Source organism: Necator americanus, chromosome IV, assembly GCF_031761385.1.
Source record: "Necator americanus strain Aroian chromosome IV, whole genome shotgun sequence".
In the NCBI taxonomy this organism is placed as follows: Eukaryota; Metazoa; Nematoda; class Chromadorea; order Rhabditida; family Ancylostomatidae; genus Necator; species Necator americanus.
The window spans coordinates 17,518,590-17,537,217 of record NC_087374.1 but is presented as its reverse complement, the minus strand read 5'-3'; the positions used below and the strand labels follow the sequence as shown (position 1 = coordinate 17,537,217).

At 39.6% G+C, this 18,628-nt stretch overlaps 3 protein-coding genes across 4 annotated transcripts; 1 reads left to right on the top strand and 2 right to left on the bottom strand.

Annotated features, from left to right (window-relative positions):
• Positions 1 to 346: 346 nt before the first annotated feature.
• Positions 347 to 5,777, bottom strand: RB195_001680 (uncharacterized protein; the record flags this gene model as incomplete). Its single annotated transcript, XM_064198585.1, has 9 exons — positions 347 to 394; positions 957 to 1,085; positions 1,615 to 1,698; positions 1,784 to 1,883; positions 1,936 to 2,075; positions 2,155 to 2,322; positions 5,328 to 5,417; positions 5,502 to 5,579; positions 5,637 to 5,777. 9 exons carry the CDS (start codon positions 5,775 to 5,777, stop codon positions 347 to 349), a joined length of 978 nt encoding a protein of 325 aa, XP_064054466.1.
• Positions 5,778 to 6,502: 725 nt separating this feature from the next.
• RB195_001679 (uncharacterized protein) lies at positions 6,503 to 8,261 on the top strand (the record flags this gene model as incomplete). Its single annotated transcript, XM_064198584.1, has 4 exons — positions 6,503 to 6,567; positions 6,930 to 7,011; positions 7,485 to 7,573; positions 8,183 to 8,261. The coding sequence occupies 4 exons, from the start codon at positions 6,503 to 6,505 to the stop codon at positions 8,259 to 8,261; spliced, it is 315 nt and encodes a 104-aa protein (XP_064054465.1).
• Positions 8,262 to 8,269: 8 nt separating this feature from the next.
• On the bottom strand, positions 8,270 to 16,564 carry RB195_001678 (uncharacterized protein; the record flags this gene model as incomplete). 2 transcript variants are annotated; one of them, XM_013448543.2, is made up of 13 exons in its annotated part: positions 8,270 to 8,431; positions 8,593 to 8,653; positions 9,860 to 9,939; positions 10,041 to 10,147; positions 10,744 to 10,900; positions 12,198 to 12,277; positions 14,815 to 14,917; positions 14,986 to 15,059; positions 15,123 to 15,269; positions 15,379 to 15,553; positions 16,057 to 16,161; positions 16,326 to 16,390; positions 16,489 to 16,564. In XM_013448543.2, the coding sequence occupies 13 exons, from the start codon at positions 16,562 to 16,564 to the stop codon at positions 8,270 to 8,272; spliced, it is 1,392 nt and encodes a 463-aa protein (XP_013303997.2). The 2 variants fall into 2 exon arrangements, with proteins under 2 accessions (XP_013303997.2, XP_064054464.1); XM_064198583.1 differs by lacking the exons at positions 12,198 to 12,277; positions 14,815 to 14,917.
• Positions 16,565 to 18,628: the final 2,064 nt, after the last annotated feature.

Below are 18,628 nucleotides of genomic sequence, written 5' to 3'. Positions count from 1 at the left end.
TGAGCGCTTTCAGTTCAATTTAGACAACAAACAGTGCAAAACTATGACAAAAAGAAAACACTAAAGATTTTCCACATAATGTAAGCCCAGCATTACTAAAGAAGTAATCCTCACTCCCACTAATTAAAAAGTAGACATAGACGTAATTTATGGAAAAAAAATCTAACAAAGAAAACAGAAGACATCGGGAAGCAAAACACGAATAAACATGGAATCAATTATGATCTACACGTCCAAAGGCCAACTGGGAACAGGGCACGAATAACAATTAACAAAAACAATGGCGACGATGATCAATCGTATCTAGCGATGTCGTGATAGAAGCTATATCAGATCGATCACGTGCCTACTCATCATCCTCATCGTCCTCCTCCTCGTCTTCGTCATCCGCGTCCTAAACGATGCGATAGCAAGTCTACTGGGAAACAATGTATGTTTCAAAGAGATTCAAAAATGCCTCAGAAGCAAAGGTTTGTTCAACCAACATCCTTAGATCTTAGATTTTTTAAGTTCGCTCGCTCGCCGTTAAGGCAATTCAAGCTGAAAATTAATTAGCACATTTGAAAATATCTTACATACCTGCATTTTAGTTGTATTTTTTGAGCTACCGAATCTCAACATGTAATATTTGGAACCCAATTACCGTTTCTTGAATATCCCAACAATGGAGCGAATTAACTTAAAAGGTTGTTCCCAGAAAATCTCGTCTGCTAATCTTGCAAAGCTTTGAGGAAACACAAGCACGTTCTACCAGAAAAAGGAATCAGATTTACATTACTAGAAAAAGAATAAAAAAATAAAAAAAAAATAAAAATAAGAATAAGAAGAATAAACTCCAGCAGTTGCCATCAGATGAGTGTGCGATACTCTTAACTCATGTTTATATCATATTAAATTTGAAAGTGCTACAAAGAGGAGTGAAGTAAACGCAGCGGTACATTCCAAAAAAAACTAACCTCCCCGAGATCGAACATATCATCGCCAAGGTCAGCCTCTCCGGTATAGAAAAGCACAGCACGAGGAATGATGTTATCACGAAGCACTTGACCGATTTCGAAGTCTGCTCGCATCAACTCATGTGAGTCCTGAAGCAATTCACATTGAAGTGATCTAATCTGGAGGTTGTCTGTTGCTCGAACTTGAGGATTCAAGACTTAGAAAATAATTAATCCAAATACTGTTGGAAAGCTTTTGGGGGTAGAAAACATTAATTGAGTCACTCATCGATTCACTACGAAGAACTTAATCTCGTACCACAGTACATCTCTCAACTTCACCTGGATCTGATACATTAATCAATAGAACCGTATATCAGCCACAACATATGTAGTCAGGTTTTAGTACAGCAATTGCTCTAGCAAAGCAACAACTGGTTGCATACCCGACATTGATTTTGTGCGAATGCAGCGAGAATTCAAAACTGGATTGAGAATTCCAAGTCTGCGCGCACAAGGCAACAAGCCGCCTCTTCGATCAATACCTCTAAGCAGCTTTTTTTCAACTTCGGCAACTAGTGCTGCACATCGGTTATGTTTTTATCACTTTTTTTTGGGAGGAGGGGGGCACATTGAAGGAAATAAGCTAGAAAAGAGCAAATTAATGGAAGAAGCGTACTTCCTCCTCGTCATCTTCATTCTTGTGATCCTCAGTAGGTGGCACGATGGTGTCAAAGAAGTTAAAGAAGCTGTCAGCTTTCACCTGAGATGAGCGTACTACAAGCATGTTAAATAAAAGTATGATTGAACATGAAACAAGTTATACAAAATAAAAATAAGCAATTTACCGTCTTTGTGATGAACTTTCCAGCATTCGCACCCTTCTTCAGTTTTTTCTTCACAACCTTTTTAGTGATGTTTTTACCGTCGTTCCACTGGATTGTGTCACTAAAAAAGCAGAACCTCAACTCGACCCTCCTCACTTAAGAAATAAACACACCCGACAGCGCGCACAACAGATGGCCCATCGAAACCGAATGGATCCTCAGCATCGGGCTTAATTTCGAGAAAGTATTGCTTCTTCAACACGGTGTTGGAGAAGAATTCATTGGGGGAGAAGTGGAAATAGATTGTGAATCCCTACAAATATTGAAAATAATTGGCAAAGGAGATAATTTATACAGATGATTCCTACTAAAGAGTCATTTATCGCACGCACATGTGGGTCAACTTCGATGGACGTCGTGATATCGGTGAGGTGCTTCAAGATTGGTTCATCGTGATCTTGAATCATGTCTTGGGTCATATCAGATCCTTTAAGAACATTAAGCCAAAAAGATGGAATTCCCTTGGAACCATCATCTGGCTGCGATTTATCGTTCAGTTCCTGTAGAATGGGTTTAGTAACTTCAAAAATAACGCAATTAAAGAGATTATTGACGCAAACGCATATTTCGAAACTAGGAGGAAGGATAGAATTGAAAAAAAAACCTTTTTCCCTGTTCACATGATTCGTACAAATGAATTTAGGAAGACACCCGATAATCATTTAATCACCTTCGCCTCAGTTTTATAAGTTTAATGCAAACTTGTTTAAGGACACTACATGAATTATAGACTAATTTAAAATAGATTAATACAAAAAGATAAAGAATAGATTAATGAAAGAAAATAACAATACTAGCGAAAATGAACTGGATACTAAGATATTCCCTCCTCAACTAATGCTTAAAGCAATAGTACAACTCGACAGATGGGTCTACTTGCTGGGAATGAATTCATCCATAACATCTCTTACACCCCCAACTCTGAACCACTCATTTTATATCTTATCCTCGAAAAGAATCGACCGTAAAGAATGTAATACTCTAAACATCCGTGCATAAGCACTTTTTACTCTTGTGTCTGGCACTCCGCCATTACAGAAATATGTACCTTGGAATTTGTGGATTAATCTTAGACTTAGAGATACTCACATGCAGAATTGAATCAATGATCACACGGAATGACGGTTGAATGGAGAAAAAACTTAACGACTTTCCTGTCACGAGACACGTTCAAAATCCAGCTAATATAACCATTCACCCATTTTAAGCAAGATACGAAAAAGACTAAATCTGTGAATTTGACTGAATGTGAATGACTATGTTGGGTCCACGAAGCGATACGGCACCGTAATAGTAGGCTGACTAAAAATTCATGCGACGCAACGTTTTATAAGTTCAAACTTTCACACTCACTGGGGCCCTTGTTTCCAGACGCTCTAACTTACTTTTTTTCCCTTAGTAACTTAAGTTTAAGACTAGACTCTAAAACTAACGTTTAGACTTTAGGTCCCCGATTGATTTCATTATTTACTTAGAGAAATACGGGCGTCACTGAGTACCCGCCCCCGCCAACTTCATTTTACCCGCGAAGAAAATCTAATCAAACCCTATTAATACCTATCAGCAAAATTTCAATGTGAATCCGAAAACTGCTAGATGAAGAGGTTTTTTTTCGCGAATAGAAGGGTTACAAGGAAATTTTGGAACGTATTCCTATGTATATGATATGTTAACAGAAATGCTGAAAACCCTTCTGAAAAATTAACACTTTCAATACCACAAGAGATAGTTCTTGGTATCTCTGCGATGTCTCACTGTTCGATCCAGAGATAAATAGTAAAAAGAAAAAGGGATTTGCATGAATTCTCTGAGAACCTGTGGAATTCTATGCTGATTTTTCATTAAAATTCTCTGAAATAGGGGGCGCTACCATTATTAAAAATTTCCTAGCAGAATTACAGGTAGCGGGCAGGAATGCCGGCATACATACCATCATATGGATGATAGTGTTGCTGGAGCGCGAAATTCCCCCACATTTGTACGAGAGTTCATTCTTGGCTCTTCAAGTGGTGATAGCAGAAGGATAATAAGAATGCTTACTTTTGTTATTATTTCTATTCGTTAACTCTTCCGAGATGATGTCCGTTAAAAACTAACGACATTTGTAAACGTAAACACGTCCCAAACTGTTTTATTACCATTATTGTTATAATCATTCATAACTGATCCATGATTAGCTGATCCATTTATTCTAATTGAACCGGACTTTTGAGCTCAAGAAGGTCCATATAGGACAAGAACCGCTCTTAAGTCACAAATGACTTTGTCATTAAAAGTACGGGGTCTTTTGAGAAAGGGATAGTTTATCGGCCGACAGGTCATCACTGGAAGTGAAGTTAGCTGAGTCGGTCGGGACCCTAAAACCTAAGCAATGGTCTTCGAAGATCTATGTCATGTATGCTAAAAAGAAGAATAGAAGATAGAGCCTCGAAATATCCAATTTCTTGAGATTTCGTAAAACAACACCCTTCATAAAGGCTACACCACTTAATCTAGAAGGTCTCCTCAGGAGTGTAACCTTGTGAAGACAAGTCAGTATGTGAATAAAAATTGTTGCATGTGAAGACATTTCAGTTTTTCCTTTGGAAATACTACACAATATGAGTCAGTTATCCACTTCTGGTAAGCTTGTTTGGAAAGTTCAGTAATGTTAAAGTAGTAGTAGTTCCAGCTCTGTCTTCCTCCTTTCTTGGTAGCTTTAACCTACGTGTCATAGGTGCTTTAAGGTTAACACTTAGATCTTAGGGCCCCGACCGTATCAGCTATCTACTTCCAATAATGATCTGTCGATTGATCACCTCCTGAACATTCTCCTCTTGAAATTCTTTTCTGCTCTTCAAATTTGAAAGATATTTGTCATTTAGTCGAGCACTTCAACAATACGCAGCGTCTTTAACAAGAAATAAAAGCGCCGTTCACATTACATTCACAAATATAGCAAAATTGGAATAAAAACTTCAAAATGGATATAATAATATAACGAAGTGCGACCCAAAAGAGTTAAAAGCACGCATTTGCGAAGTGTTTTAGCTTCCGCCCGAACTAGGCTCGCCCGCGTGCGGTAACCCCATATGATGGTATATACACCGGCATTCAGCTCAAACTATACAAACATTCTGGAGGGAGGTGGATCCCACAATTGTGAACTATGCAAGGTTATACTTCAATATCTGAATTGTGTTTTTAACTTCAAAGTAGCCAAACGTCCCTATACATCCTCTGCTTCTACGAAAGAACGGTAATCAAATCTCGAACGTAGACAAAGTCCCCTTGTCACTATTGTCTTCACTTTCACCATTCCTATTGTCCCCATAAGCTGAAGTCAATTGGAAAAATAAATAAAAGTTCAACTGGATCTACAATATAGAGCCTCTAATGAAGTGAAATTGAAAACTCTAAATCTGTAGGATGAAGTATAACACAGTAATAACCCAATCTAATCCTCCCCGTTTATTTTAGCCTCAATATGTTGCACGTAGTTCTTGTTCTGCCAAAAAAAAATTACCTTGATCTCGTTATCCTCGAGCCCATGAATGATTGGAAGCTTCGACTCTTCATCGTTTGGCTCGTATTCGCCAGCAACGATTTTCCTTCGCTGAGAAAAAAAAAACCACATCACTGCACTGACAAACAAGCTAATTTCCAACGCAATGAAATCTATTAGAAGGTATATGCATACTTGTTCGTAGAGTTTGTTGAATTCGGACTCAAACTCTTTTTCAAGTTGATGAACACGTTCATAGAACTTCGCTTCAACCTAGAATGTAGAGAATTAGTTATTGATTACAGCGTTTCCACGTGACAGTCCATTCACCTCGATGCTGTCGAGCTGGAATTTTTTGAGAGCGCAAACACGCTTCTTTACTGCCATAGGAAGTGTTCCGATGAATTCCGGGATATCGGAACAACCTCCATCTTTGAGGAGATCAGCAAGATTACGCTTGTCGCCCTCCATTTATTACCTGTTGTTATACTATTTAGTTCTAAAATCGGTTCAAGAGAGGAAAATCCAATGACATAGGCAGAGAGACCAGAAGAGTACATCAAAACGAGTAGAAACAATGAACAGCATAACCACGAACACAAAAAACACAAAAGTAGGCCGAGATCCACACGGATGTGTTGCGAAATCCTATAGACCAGGGAGTACCAGCAAGCCTGGTTACCTATTCCCGGCTGGACCAACATAGCGAGAAAGAAAGATATTCTGATCTACGCACCACAGCAAATGAGAAGCAAATAAAATGGAATATGCACGGAATGATTGGAGTGAAATGAAAAATTTGGGCGAGTCACGGGAAGACGAAACCACGCCCATCAGCGCTACGGTATTGGAAACGACTATCTTTTCGAGACCAGGGTACTTTACAGCGAATTACCACCTTTATCCGTCCGAGTTCTGCGCACTTTTGGCGGGTCAGTCCCGTGTTGTTTGTCCGCTTTGGGGACCTCATGTTACAGGACATCTCCGTATATCACGTTATTCCATGAGTTTCCTTCGACGATTGTCAACATTTTAATTTATTCAACTGGAGTCCTAGGTGGAGAGAACATCGATGAACTGAGATCATTGACTATTCTGCTGCCTTTGTTGTTGACTTCAATATTTTTGTTGTTGTATAAAAAATGTCAGGAAAGGAGAAAGGAACTTATGGACAACCTGGTGTTTATTAGTGCCTAATGTCATTCACATACCTCCGTAGCGTGAACTCCTTGGACCCACGTAGAACGGCGATGGGCAGAAAGTGAGTTGAAGATGATGTGATCGCATAGTACTGTATTTGTAGTTCCACACGTATCACACATGTTTTAATGTATTTTACGGGAATGCGACCTGTCTAACGAGTTGGTTAGTGTCCTAACTTGTCACACGTACGAGCTTATTCGTTCTGTCATTCTTGTTCTTTCTATTAATGGGATAATACGAGAATGAATGTAATAAATTGACGAGGGTAGGGTGAATTTTTTAAAGTCTAGTGATCTTTCTATGTCCTTAGGGATCGAAATCTTTCACAAATCATTATGTTGCTTCTATTCAAGATTTTCCCATCCGATTTGTCTTTTCCGTCAAACCAAATGCGCGAGAATGAACATGTGTTCTGTTCAGGACCACGCGACATTTTGTGCCATTACAGCTAGAAAAAGGAATAGAGAAATCTTCTATCTTTCTGTATACAGCAATCAGTTCTGTCTGTTTTATCGTGAAGAAAATGGACAATATTCATCAAATCATTCGTCCTTCTTTTGTCACTGCACCCTTCCATAGTCTATAGTCTATTGAATTGGATCGATTGTGTGAAGAGTATATCTGCACACAGTGTATGGTCTGTTTCACTGAGGAGTTTTATTTCACTTCATTTGCTGTCCAACAGTTCCTATCCAACTAATCTTGTCAATCTATATGGACTCTTTTGCTTGGTAATCCTTTGGAAGCTCATAGATAGAGGACTAAAACTGTGAGATCATATATGTTAATTCCGCAGAATCACGTCATTACTTAGGTTAGTGAGTAACTAAGACTAGATTCACAACAAATGTTGTCTCTTCGAAGCGACCGATCAGTTTTCATGAGAATGTCATTCCTCTGCTGTTATGTGATTGTTTATCTGACTGTTAAACTCTAATTTTTTGTGAGATTTTGTTTATGAAATTGTAAATATAGTGTTCTGACCTGACTTTGTGCATCTTCATACCATTTTTGCTGACACACAACTCACAGTACGGTATTGACGATTCAACTGAATTGACGCGGTATGCTCTATTGTGATGTGTGCAAACTCTTCATGATTTCATATACTTAACACCCAGCTTTCCGCACAGCTAAGTTTGAGAAAACCAAGAATTTATGAGAGGCACAGCAGCGACTACATCTTCAACTGCTATGCGGTTACATTGAAGATACAAGGATTCGTCGAAGAAATAAAGGAACACTTCAGGAGGAAAAATGGATCGATGGAGAGAGATATCTGCCTTTCTTTAATTTAGAGACAAGAAAGACTGGGACGAAGCGTTCTCCTTCTAAAAAAAAAAGTAAATCTCCAAATCCATATTAATGCAATCTTTAGAAAGCATTCAACATAAGCTTAGCATTTGTATCTTTACACGAAAAACAGAAATTCCATTTTTAAACGCGTTACTTCGGGATGCCTTCAGAACTGGAATACATGCTGTCCGATAGATTCCTCTCCATTTCATTTGTATTGCATACCTTTTATAGGCAGAAATAATGTTAACGATCCGTTCCCAGACGAAGTTTCCTTGTCGTAGTTGATGCTGATAGGGTAGAAATTGATGAAAGTAGAAAAACTGGTTCCCAAGTTATTCATTGGATTTGATTAGAAGACTGTAAATTCATTTCAGATCGTTCTTTATCTATTATGTCATGATCATTATCAATGCTCTAGTAAGGAAGATTCAGACAACAAAACAGATCACCTAGGAACAAGATCAGTGAATTCGTACGTCCTTCACATTGGCTAGATTATCAATTAACGTCTCATAAATTTTGACTCCCCGAAGGAATACAGCTTCATTCAGATATTCATTGTGGTCATGCAGAAGTGACGGTGTGTTAATCATTGGCGAAAATCCAATCGATCGATAGCCTTGCTGAAATGTTGGCAAGTAACAATGAACGTAATCATGCATTGCCCTTTTTAGGAACACATCACTTGCTCAAAATTGATGTGCAAACTTTGCAATAGCAATCATAACTAAAAACAGCAATTATTAATGAGATGACGAATGCGCAAGAAATATACGAAACATACCTCACGAACAAATCGCGAATCAGTAGCACCCGTGAAGATTTCTTTTTCGAATTCGCAATTCCTGAATAAGCTGTAACTTACCCCAACATTTCGACATATAGTGGAAGTTTGTTCAACTTTTACGCTTTAACAATTCTTCCGCAATTCAATTCGCAACAACTTTTTCGCAATTCCTGAATAAGCCGTAACTTACCCCAAAATTTCGGCGTAGAGTAGAAGTTTATTTAACTTTTACGCTTTAACTTAAAGGCAGCATACCACGAATCTGAGGTGCGGATTTCAGGTGGAGTATCCGTATACGGGGTCGTAGATTACGGAGACCGGAGTAGTTCCACTCATCTTCGCTGCATCACTGCAAGCAGCCGCCTCCAGAACGCTGTTTTGTACGAAGCCACATATTGCAACGCTCCACCCCTTGCGCCGCCTCCGCCCTGCGATTCGTCGAAAATCAATTCGGACTGCCTCGATAGGCAGTAAGGGACGCTACGCGTGCAAGGGTGGCGCGCTGCAATAAAAGGCATCATACAAAAAAGTATTCAGGGGCCGGCTCTTTGCAGTGATTCAGGGAGAGTTGAGCGAAACCACCCCGGTCTCCATTATCTACGACCCCGTATACGGATACTCCACCTGAAATCAGTACCACTCCAGATTCGTGGTATGCTGCCTTTAAGATAAACGCATCACCCCACGAATCTGGGGTGGTACGGGTTTCAGCCGGGTGATGCCTATACGGTCATAGATTGTGGGGAAGAGGGTGGTTCCGTTCGTTTCTCCCTGCATCAGTGTAAATAGACCACTCCGGAACACTTTCTTACGACGGCTTCTGTTGCAGTGCGCAACCATTACACCCCGCCCGCCTACGATTCGTTGGAATGGGTTCTCGACTTTCGTTTTTCTTCAGGTTTTCGCTTTTTTTTTGCAACAGATGCCGTCGTAAGAAACAGTTCCGGGGTCCTCCGTTTACACTGATACAGGGAGAAATTAACGGAATCACCCTCTTCCCCACAATCTACGACCCCGTATAGGCATTACCCGGAAACCTGTACCACCCTAGGTTCGTGGGGTGATGCCTTTAAGTGTGAAGTGGAACAAATGATTGGGTATGATGGGCTTTTCAACTGAATTAACCAAAATTTCACAACGCACGCTCGGCAGACTCCCCTTTTTAGGAATCAGATGAAACAATGGTTTTGCAGAAAACTCTGTATTGCACTCTAAGGACTAGTTTCTGGATACATAGAATGCACGAATAACTGACAGCACTCACTCGTCTCTTAGCGACTTCTCAAACGCCGCCCAGAATGGATCATCGCTTGCTGTTGGTGTCATGAACGGGATCTCAGTTTTCTAGAAAACAGCGACCTGGATTCCCAATTAACACCGAAAATACTCTTGTAAAAAGATGCATAAATAAATCGAAATAATAATAGTTCTAGTAAATGACCTACTACGAGAAATCTGCACGTGACACCCGGTCCAGCTTTTTTGCACCACCCGGCGATGCGCTCGTCCATCTCCTTGAAGTTTGCAGTAGGTGGTAAGCGAATATCGAGTACTGAAGTTACATGTAAACTATGACTAACAACGGCAGGACAATTCTTACACGATTTATACAACAACAGCGAATACATGGAAGACATCACACATTCGTATGAAAGAACACAATCATATTTTCTATGTTTGATTGCTATTAAATTCAGCGAAAATCGCTATTGGTAGCAGAAAGAAAGGGTTTTTCAAAGGTAGAAATGGGAGACAGTAAACGAAAGGGAAAGAATTTTAGTTCGCCAACATTATGCTATTTGTTTCAAAGTAATGTTGCTGGGCGTCTTGCCGGAAAATGAAGAAATATTATCCTCTTTTCTTATTCAGTGCTAATGTTGCAAGTTCTGGTGAATTGAGTGGAAAAAAAACTAATATAACGTTACTGTGCAATCATAGAATCCTGTAATGACTCAATAACGCTACTTTACATTAGGTTTCTCATTAGCAGAATTCCAAATAATGTTGTTACAAGTATGAAGTGTTTAACAGTTTGGATAGTGCCTAAAGGCTTAGTTTCTCCTCAGCTGCGTTAAAAAGCATTTACGTATAATTCCCAGCACATTTTAAACTGTTACTAATGGTTAGTAGCAGAAAGATCATACTTACATAGGGTGAATTTCTCCGGTAGTACATTAACCAAGACTCCGCCTTCTACTTTGGTAAGATTCAGCGTAATGACATCACCAAGTCGCTTTGATGGGTCATTCTTGAGGATAGATCGTTGCTCTTCTCGAAAATCTAGCGCACTGTTGATAATCGATTGCTAAAAAGGAAAATAAAATTAGATAAGAAGATAAGAGTTCTAAATGGACGGGAGGAAAATCGCACGAACGATATGTTTGCTCTAAGATCTCAGCCATAAAATTAGAGCTTAAAAATGACATCAATGCAATACCAGCCTAGTACAGCTACAACCTAACAATTAATTTTCACAAAAGGAAGTGGTCCTATAAAATTATAAGTCATAATTCTTAAAGGCATCACCCCACGAATCTGAGGTGGTGCAGATTTCAGGTGGAGTATTCGTATACGGGATAGGAGACTACGGAGAGGGAGGTGATTCCGTCCATTTCTTGCTAATTGCCGTAAAAAACGGCCCGGGAGATGCGGCGCCGCACAAGACTGGCGCGCTCCAATCGAACCTCTTGTACAAAATGGTGCGCCAAAACGAATGAAGCCGGATTTTTCGGGCCGTTTTTTACGGCAATTAGGAAGAAATGGACGGAATCATCCCCCTCTCCGTAGTCTCCCATCCTGTATACGAATACTCCACCTGAAATCTGCACTACCTCAGATTCGTGGGGTGATACCTTTAAGCATAAATTTCGTCACTCACTGACGATTGAATGATAAACCAATGAGGTATCAGTTTCGTAGGTAATCACATGTTTGGGCTAAAGCTGAACGATAAGGTATTGAACTAAAAAAACTCTAAAGCTGAACGATAAGGTATTGAACTAAAAAAAACTCTAAAGCTGAACGATAAGGTATTGAACTAAAAAAAAACTATCTTTCAGAAAATTTGACCTATCATTTTCATCTACAGATTAATGAGAAACCAGACAGAACGTAATGTTTTTAAAATATTCAGGAAAAGAAGAAAAAGAGCAAGATTGTACAGCTTTCCCCCGAAGAGATATTCTAGTAAATTACACTGTGTGGTGAGAGGACCAACACCTAAGTAATCACCGCTAAAGCGGAAACGAATGCCTTAAGCTAAAGACGCATTAATTGCACAGTGAAAAGTTGTAATACTGAATTGTAATGTAATACTGAATTATCATCTTTTGCAAAACCGTCAACAACAGAAGTGTGTCAACGTAAACAAGTTTTGGTGTGCTGACTTACTGTCTTACACTGAACCCACATAATATAAAGCGCAGGAACCTGCCTTTTGTTTACAATGAAGCTTTTAGCCATAACACTTCTTATCTTTTTAACTCTTGCTTGGTCAGTTACATTTTACACAATTTTTACATTCTTGTGGAATATTTCCTGCTCCAAGATTACATCATTAGTGGATCGAGTGCCAATCGAATGAAGAGATTCGTCGCAAGAACCGTGGTTGCAGGACGAGGTGGAGCTTTCGGAAGTGTTGTCGGAGTGAGGAGAACAGTAGTGGTTGGTCGTGGTTGATCTTCTATACTACTTGGTATCATTGTATTTGAAGCTATTACTGATTCGAATAGACTTCTGAATAAATGAGATGTATTTCGGTCGAAATAGATTCACCGGATTAAAGATTTCGTAAAATTGTTAGTAAACAGACGTACATCTTACCTCGAAGAAAGACAGATGTGTTTTCTTATCCCGTTTTGGTGAGCATATATCAACATTTATTCAAGAGTAATTGCCAATTATTTGTTTTATTAACCTAGTACAGGAATGCCATAGAAAAAGTCACCCAGAAATTACTACAAACCTGAAATGTGTTTTCATTTCAGAGACTCGTGATACTTCTGGAACCCAGTCGCTTACAGTCACTCACACATAAGATTCGGATCATAATGGGAGACAAAGAAGCTGAATAGTTGGGGCAATCATAACAATCTTCTTCGGCCCATTTACATACAGAGTATATATTTATTTATTTATTCATACGATGTACAAATTATGGCTATCCGACACCATAATGGGAAAACGTATACAACTTACAAGACTAGTATCTAAACTTACATCCGGCTGCGTGAGGCTCCGCCCTTTGGACCAATGCTAACGCACCGCGAAATTAAAAATGGTGCACCGAATAAGTACTTCCTCTGTTGCTTCAGAGGAACAAACTCGGAGAAAGTTAGAAAATGAGTGCCTTATGGTTTTCCACGTACTCTTACCTCAAAACAAATGAGAATATCACAATAAACCTTAATCCAAGAAAGAAAGGAAGTATGGTCTCCTAATTTCAAGCGTAAGGGATGAATTTGGAATTTAGGCTTTCGGTCTTTATCCAGCAGCTGAGAAAGATTACTTTAAGTAATTGCATAACTTGTATCTTTTCTTCTTCCTCTGTCCAGTTTTCTTCCCATTTTTCCATTTGCTCCTGCATTGATCTCCTTATTTATTATTATCACTTGTTTAATTCGAACTTTCATTCTCTCTCGCCTACTACATCCCTGTTTTACTAGATTTGTTTTCTTTCTTTCTATTTTCTATTTGTTTTTTACAGGCGGACATATTTCAACAAACCATTCGATTCCCACAGTATTAAGTATTGACACAGCACCTTGACACCCGCTTTTAAACTCGCTACTCTTTTAGCTTTAGTAACAGGAGAAGAAACGACGTTATTTTCTTCACGTTTTTGTCAGTTTTCCCACTAATAGCATCACCAGCGCCGAAGTGCCTCAATAGTTTTGATTTGATTCTAAGTTTTTTGGGCAGAGGTTTGAGGTTGAGAACTATTAAAATTCGGAAACGCAAATGAATAATCATACTTTCGCACAGACACAAAACGTATTCATTGTCGGCAAATTTCGCACGTTTACTTCCTATAAAAAGTGCTGGGCCTAACCTTGAATATGAAGAGAATTTAATTTTTCTATCTCCAGAAACGGTTGAATTTTAGCAGAAAACTGTTTTACCAAAGAAAAAATCTTGAAAGCGAGTCCAAAAACAAAGTCGATTGGAAATATTTACGAGTTGAAACTTCAGGTAATGTCTGAGAACGCTATATAGGCTCTGTCATGGGCCACTCCTGCTTTCTTTGACTTTTTTTTTTCATTATCGGTAGCAATATTAGAGCAACATAATTCAGGATGTCTTATAGAAAAAGTACTTTCTCCAACTAGAAAAAGATACTGGAAAAGAATCTTTACTTTCATTCGAAAAACCTCCACTATTTTTTCTGTCCGAACTGCGTTCATTTACCTTCAATGTTCTTGTCATATGTTAACGTGATTTAAGTGCCGATTATCATGCAGCGCGGATTCCCTAACTAGGAGCAAAGTAAGGAACATAATTACATGCCGGAAAGTAATGACAGAATGAAAAAAGGAGTGTAACGTCAAGAAGAAAGAGGAGAGCAGAAACAAAAACAAGAATGGATGTAAGAAAAGCGAGACACACGGAAATGAAACAAACATGAATGAAGTAAAGTGTGGTACAACCAATCGTCTACTTCAATCATGTCTTTCATTTGGCTACAAGGTAAATTTGTGATATGCTGCATGATTAAAAAAAAAGAAGTTTTAACCATAAGCCTTTCACGAAACAAAAAGAATAAATCAGACATAAAACCAAGAATAGGCACAACTTTAAAAGACAGAGAAACAAGACAAAATAGTGATACCAAGAAAGACAAGGGAATACGATAAAACAACAAGACAGCGAAGCGGTAGAAGTAGAACGTAGAAACAGGACGAGTAAGACAGAGATGATCCAAAAGATGAAAGGAAATGAAAATACAAATTAAATATGGAAAGCATTGCAAGAGCAAATGGAAAAAGAGAAGAAAACTGAACAGAGGAAGAAGAAAAAACATAAGCTATGCAGTTACTTAAAGTAATCTTTCTCAGCTGCTAGATAAAGATCGAAAAGCCTAAATTCCAACTTCATCAGTTACGCCTGAAATTCGGAGATCATACTTCCTTTCTTTCATGGATTAAGGTTTATTGTGATATATTCTCCTCATTCGTTTTGAGGTAAGAGTACGCGGAAAATCGCAAGACACTCATTTTCTACCCTTCTCCGAGTTTATTCCTCTGAAGCAACATAGGAAGTAGTTACTCGGTGTACCATTTTGAATTTCGCTGCGCGTTAGCATTGGTCCAAGGGCCGGAGCCTTCTGCAGCCGGGTGTAAGTTTAAATACGATTCTGTTTTTAAGAAATCAGTCGAGTTCTAACCGCCCTACCAGTTTTTCGCCGGCAGTGTTCTCCACGAATTTTGATCCATGTCCCGGTGATCCTTCGCAGGTAATCTCTATCCCTAAGATGAAAATTGTTTATGTGTTGGTTACCTCAAAGTGATCATCTCATAACGTGCTCTTACACCATGGATTTCGTTCTGCGTAGTAGACTTTGTACTTAGATCCTTCCGTAGCTAACCCCTCATCTAACATGAAACCTAAATTAAGTTCACGGAACTCTGGCATCTTCACAAACTTTTCCATCCCGTCCACTGCACCAACTTCTTCTTCTGAAAGATTAGGAATACGTGATAACAATTTGTTAATCCTCTTGAACAGAAAAGAATGTTTATCTCTCTTGAACACATATTCAAAAAGTTGATACTGATTTCTGAATACCTGGAGCCCATACAATATGGATGGTTCTTAGCCACTGCTTCTTTCCTCGATTGAAATGCCTTCTAATCGCCTCTAAGTATTGCGAACCCACGGATTTCATATCTTGTGTACCTCTGCCGTAAATATTGCCTTGTTCATCCTTATGCCCTGAGTATGGGTCATATTTCCATTTGTCCTTAAAGAGGAAGAGTTTCCTTGCAAATCTGGAGAAAAACGTACAATTTATCAGCGACTAATATCAAGCATGAATTATCTCTAATGCAAAGGTGAGGACCAATTTCTTTTCTTTAAAGGTTTAATGGGAACGAAGTGAAACTCTTTGTTAATTCTCTTATCTAAACATCATCAGTTTCTGCAGCAAAATTTTCAAATGCAGTTCCCTAGTCAAAGACTCTTTGTTGGTTTGAAAACGAACAATAAAAGAATACCATAAGAACTGTATGCATAGATGCGATAGGGAGAAGAGGGACCCTTCTCAGGTGAAGGGGGTTTAGCTCATGAGGTGTAGCTCAAATGAAGGAGGTCCCTTCCCCGACCGTTCAAAAGTGAAGGGGGTCAGAGCACCATGACTGTATGTCACTGTTAAGTGAAACGACCATACAACACAGAGCTTGAAGCCCTTACATTCATGAAAGTAGTAAAGTAACAAAATTTTGCTTAGAAGGAGTAAAAAGTTACTTTGAAAGTAGGTACGACATCTGTATGTGAGTACAACACGAGCGACGACAAATGTTGTTCGGAACCGGGAATGGTCATAATGATAAAAGGTTTGCCAGAAACTGCCTGAAAGTCATATGAGTGGTGGAAGTTAACCGATTCAACAGGCAAAAAGGATAGCATAGTATGAAAAAGAAAACTCAGCACTTATCACAAAAAACAAGAAAATAGGTCTGGAGTAATGTCTAGTTTATTTATTGTTTTGACGTACTTCTATCAGCAAACCGCACCTCCACAGCTCTTCTTTTTATTCCAAGTTCGTCAGCAAGACCGAAGAGGAATTTCTGACATCCCGCTTAAAAACAGCTTGAAAAAACCATAATTGCAAAGACTACCTTCGGTTTTGACTCCGAAAAAGGGAACCTTCCAAAAATAGTTAAATAGTATACCTACCATAGTCGGGGGTCGGTTGTTCTGTGTTTACTCTCAAATAATCCCGGAATTTTGTGACGGCAATGTCCTCTGCCATCGCTGAAATTTGAACGATGAATTTGTTCATGAATACGAGAGAAATTGATAATCAATGTTCCATGAAAGCAATCGGTATTCAAACAAGTTCGTGAATAAAACAAAGACTATTAATTTCACGATTATAACGATCCACTTAACCACGGTTTTTACTGTTGGCACCAGGAAAACAGCAAAGAATGACAAAACTAATGTTCTGAGTTGCAAATGTTATGAGTTGTCAGAATGTCCGCTTATGAGTTGCGCCGATAATTGCATTGCGCTGCGGTCGGTAGCGGACGTCGGCGTGCCGTGCTTAGTACGGGCGGGCAATGGTGATGCTAAAACCCTACCCACAAATACGTGTTTTTTTCTCACAAATATACCAAAACTGGAACATAAACTTCCAACTTAACAGTGCAACGAAGTTATGGGCGTCCTGTTTCTGGCGAACAGAAGTTTTTTTTTGCTTTTAGTTCTGCGGATTTTCTTTTTACTAAGTCACGGAAAGATTCCAAGGCACTTTTCATTTTATACTAGTAGCTATATTTTGACTCTATGTAGCCGAATATAGCATTTTGTATTAAACTAATCTGTTAAGCAATACTAGACTATATAGTGGATGCTGTTCCGACCTCGGAACACGACAGTTGATAATTTGTAATGTTCGTTGCCATACTGTCCCCTCCTTGCCGACTATATGGCAAGAAGGCGGAGCGTTTGTAGGGATGTTGCTTTTGTGCTAGCCGGAACAGACCGGCAATTATTTTGTGCTCTTAACTTCATTGCTCTTCTTTTGATAAACATTACCACTGAACCACCGTTTACTGTCTTGGGTCTAAAATCCCAAATTGTCGTGAGCCATTCCACTTACGCGCACAAATTTTCTGGTCCATCGGCCAAATAAAGTGCCGCAAAAGAGCTTTACGCCCCTCAGCTGCCCGCAGCAAGCCCACAGCTGTGCAACATCTGAAAGATGTCTTTGGTTTTCCGTAGAAAACCTATGGCCCACAGCGCCAAAACTCTCCAGCTGCTTCTGGAGAAATCTTCACTCTACAAAGAAGGGTGCAACCCAAATGGCTCCGAAGAGGAAAAGTTTGAGGCATACTTGACCTCAACCAACCTTATAGAAGGTAGTATAAAAACTATCGAAAGCAGAAACTCTTTGCAGTCACTGACACCACCGAAAAGGACCTCGAAAAAGAAGTCAAGGAAATTGAAAGTGAAACGAAATTCACTGATATCATGGCAAGAGCAAATGAAATGATATTCATGTTATAAGCAAGAGCCACAGAAGCAGCAAACCAAGCTGATAAATTTGCAAGGAAGTTGGGAATAAAATTACACAGAAATCAACGAATAGTAACACACCTTGAAAATGCAAATAATCGATCGCCACAAACGGGAAGTGCCAGAACGGCAACAGATCAAAATAGTGACAAGACTTCCAGTCCAGATGACGCAATATGGCTGTCAGAGGATCATTATGTGATACTAGCAGAGATGCGATCGAAGAAGAGTTCATATGTAGAACTCTCAAACAAAGTCAAATGAAGTTTCCTAGGTTTTGGGGAGAAGAATTTCCAGAATTCAGGGCAGTCTATGAAACACTGGTACCTCAGAATGAAGTGCTCAGTAAAGTTGAGAAAATGCTTCCGTCGCACCCTATATTATGTGGTATCTGGAGCCGGCGCACCAATTCCCCGCCGGTGGACCCGTCGCACCCCACATTATAGCTATCTGGCGCCGGCGCACCAATCTGACGCCGTCGGACCGGTTGCACCTTCTTCCATAGGTATCTGGCGCCTGTGGAACCGTCGCACCCCCATCTATAGGTTTCTGGCGCCGGTGAACCCGTCGCACCTCCATCTATAGGTATCTGGCACCGGTGGACCCGTGGCACCCAATTCTATAGGTATCTGGCGCCGGTGGACCTGTCACACCCCATTTTTTAGCTTTTTAGCGTCGAGGCACCAACTCGACGCCGGTGAACCCGTCGCACCACCCTTTTTGAATTTCGTGACTGACACACACACACACGTGACGGAATAAGCCCGTTATTATATATCATGATCATGATCATGAT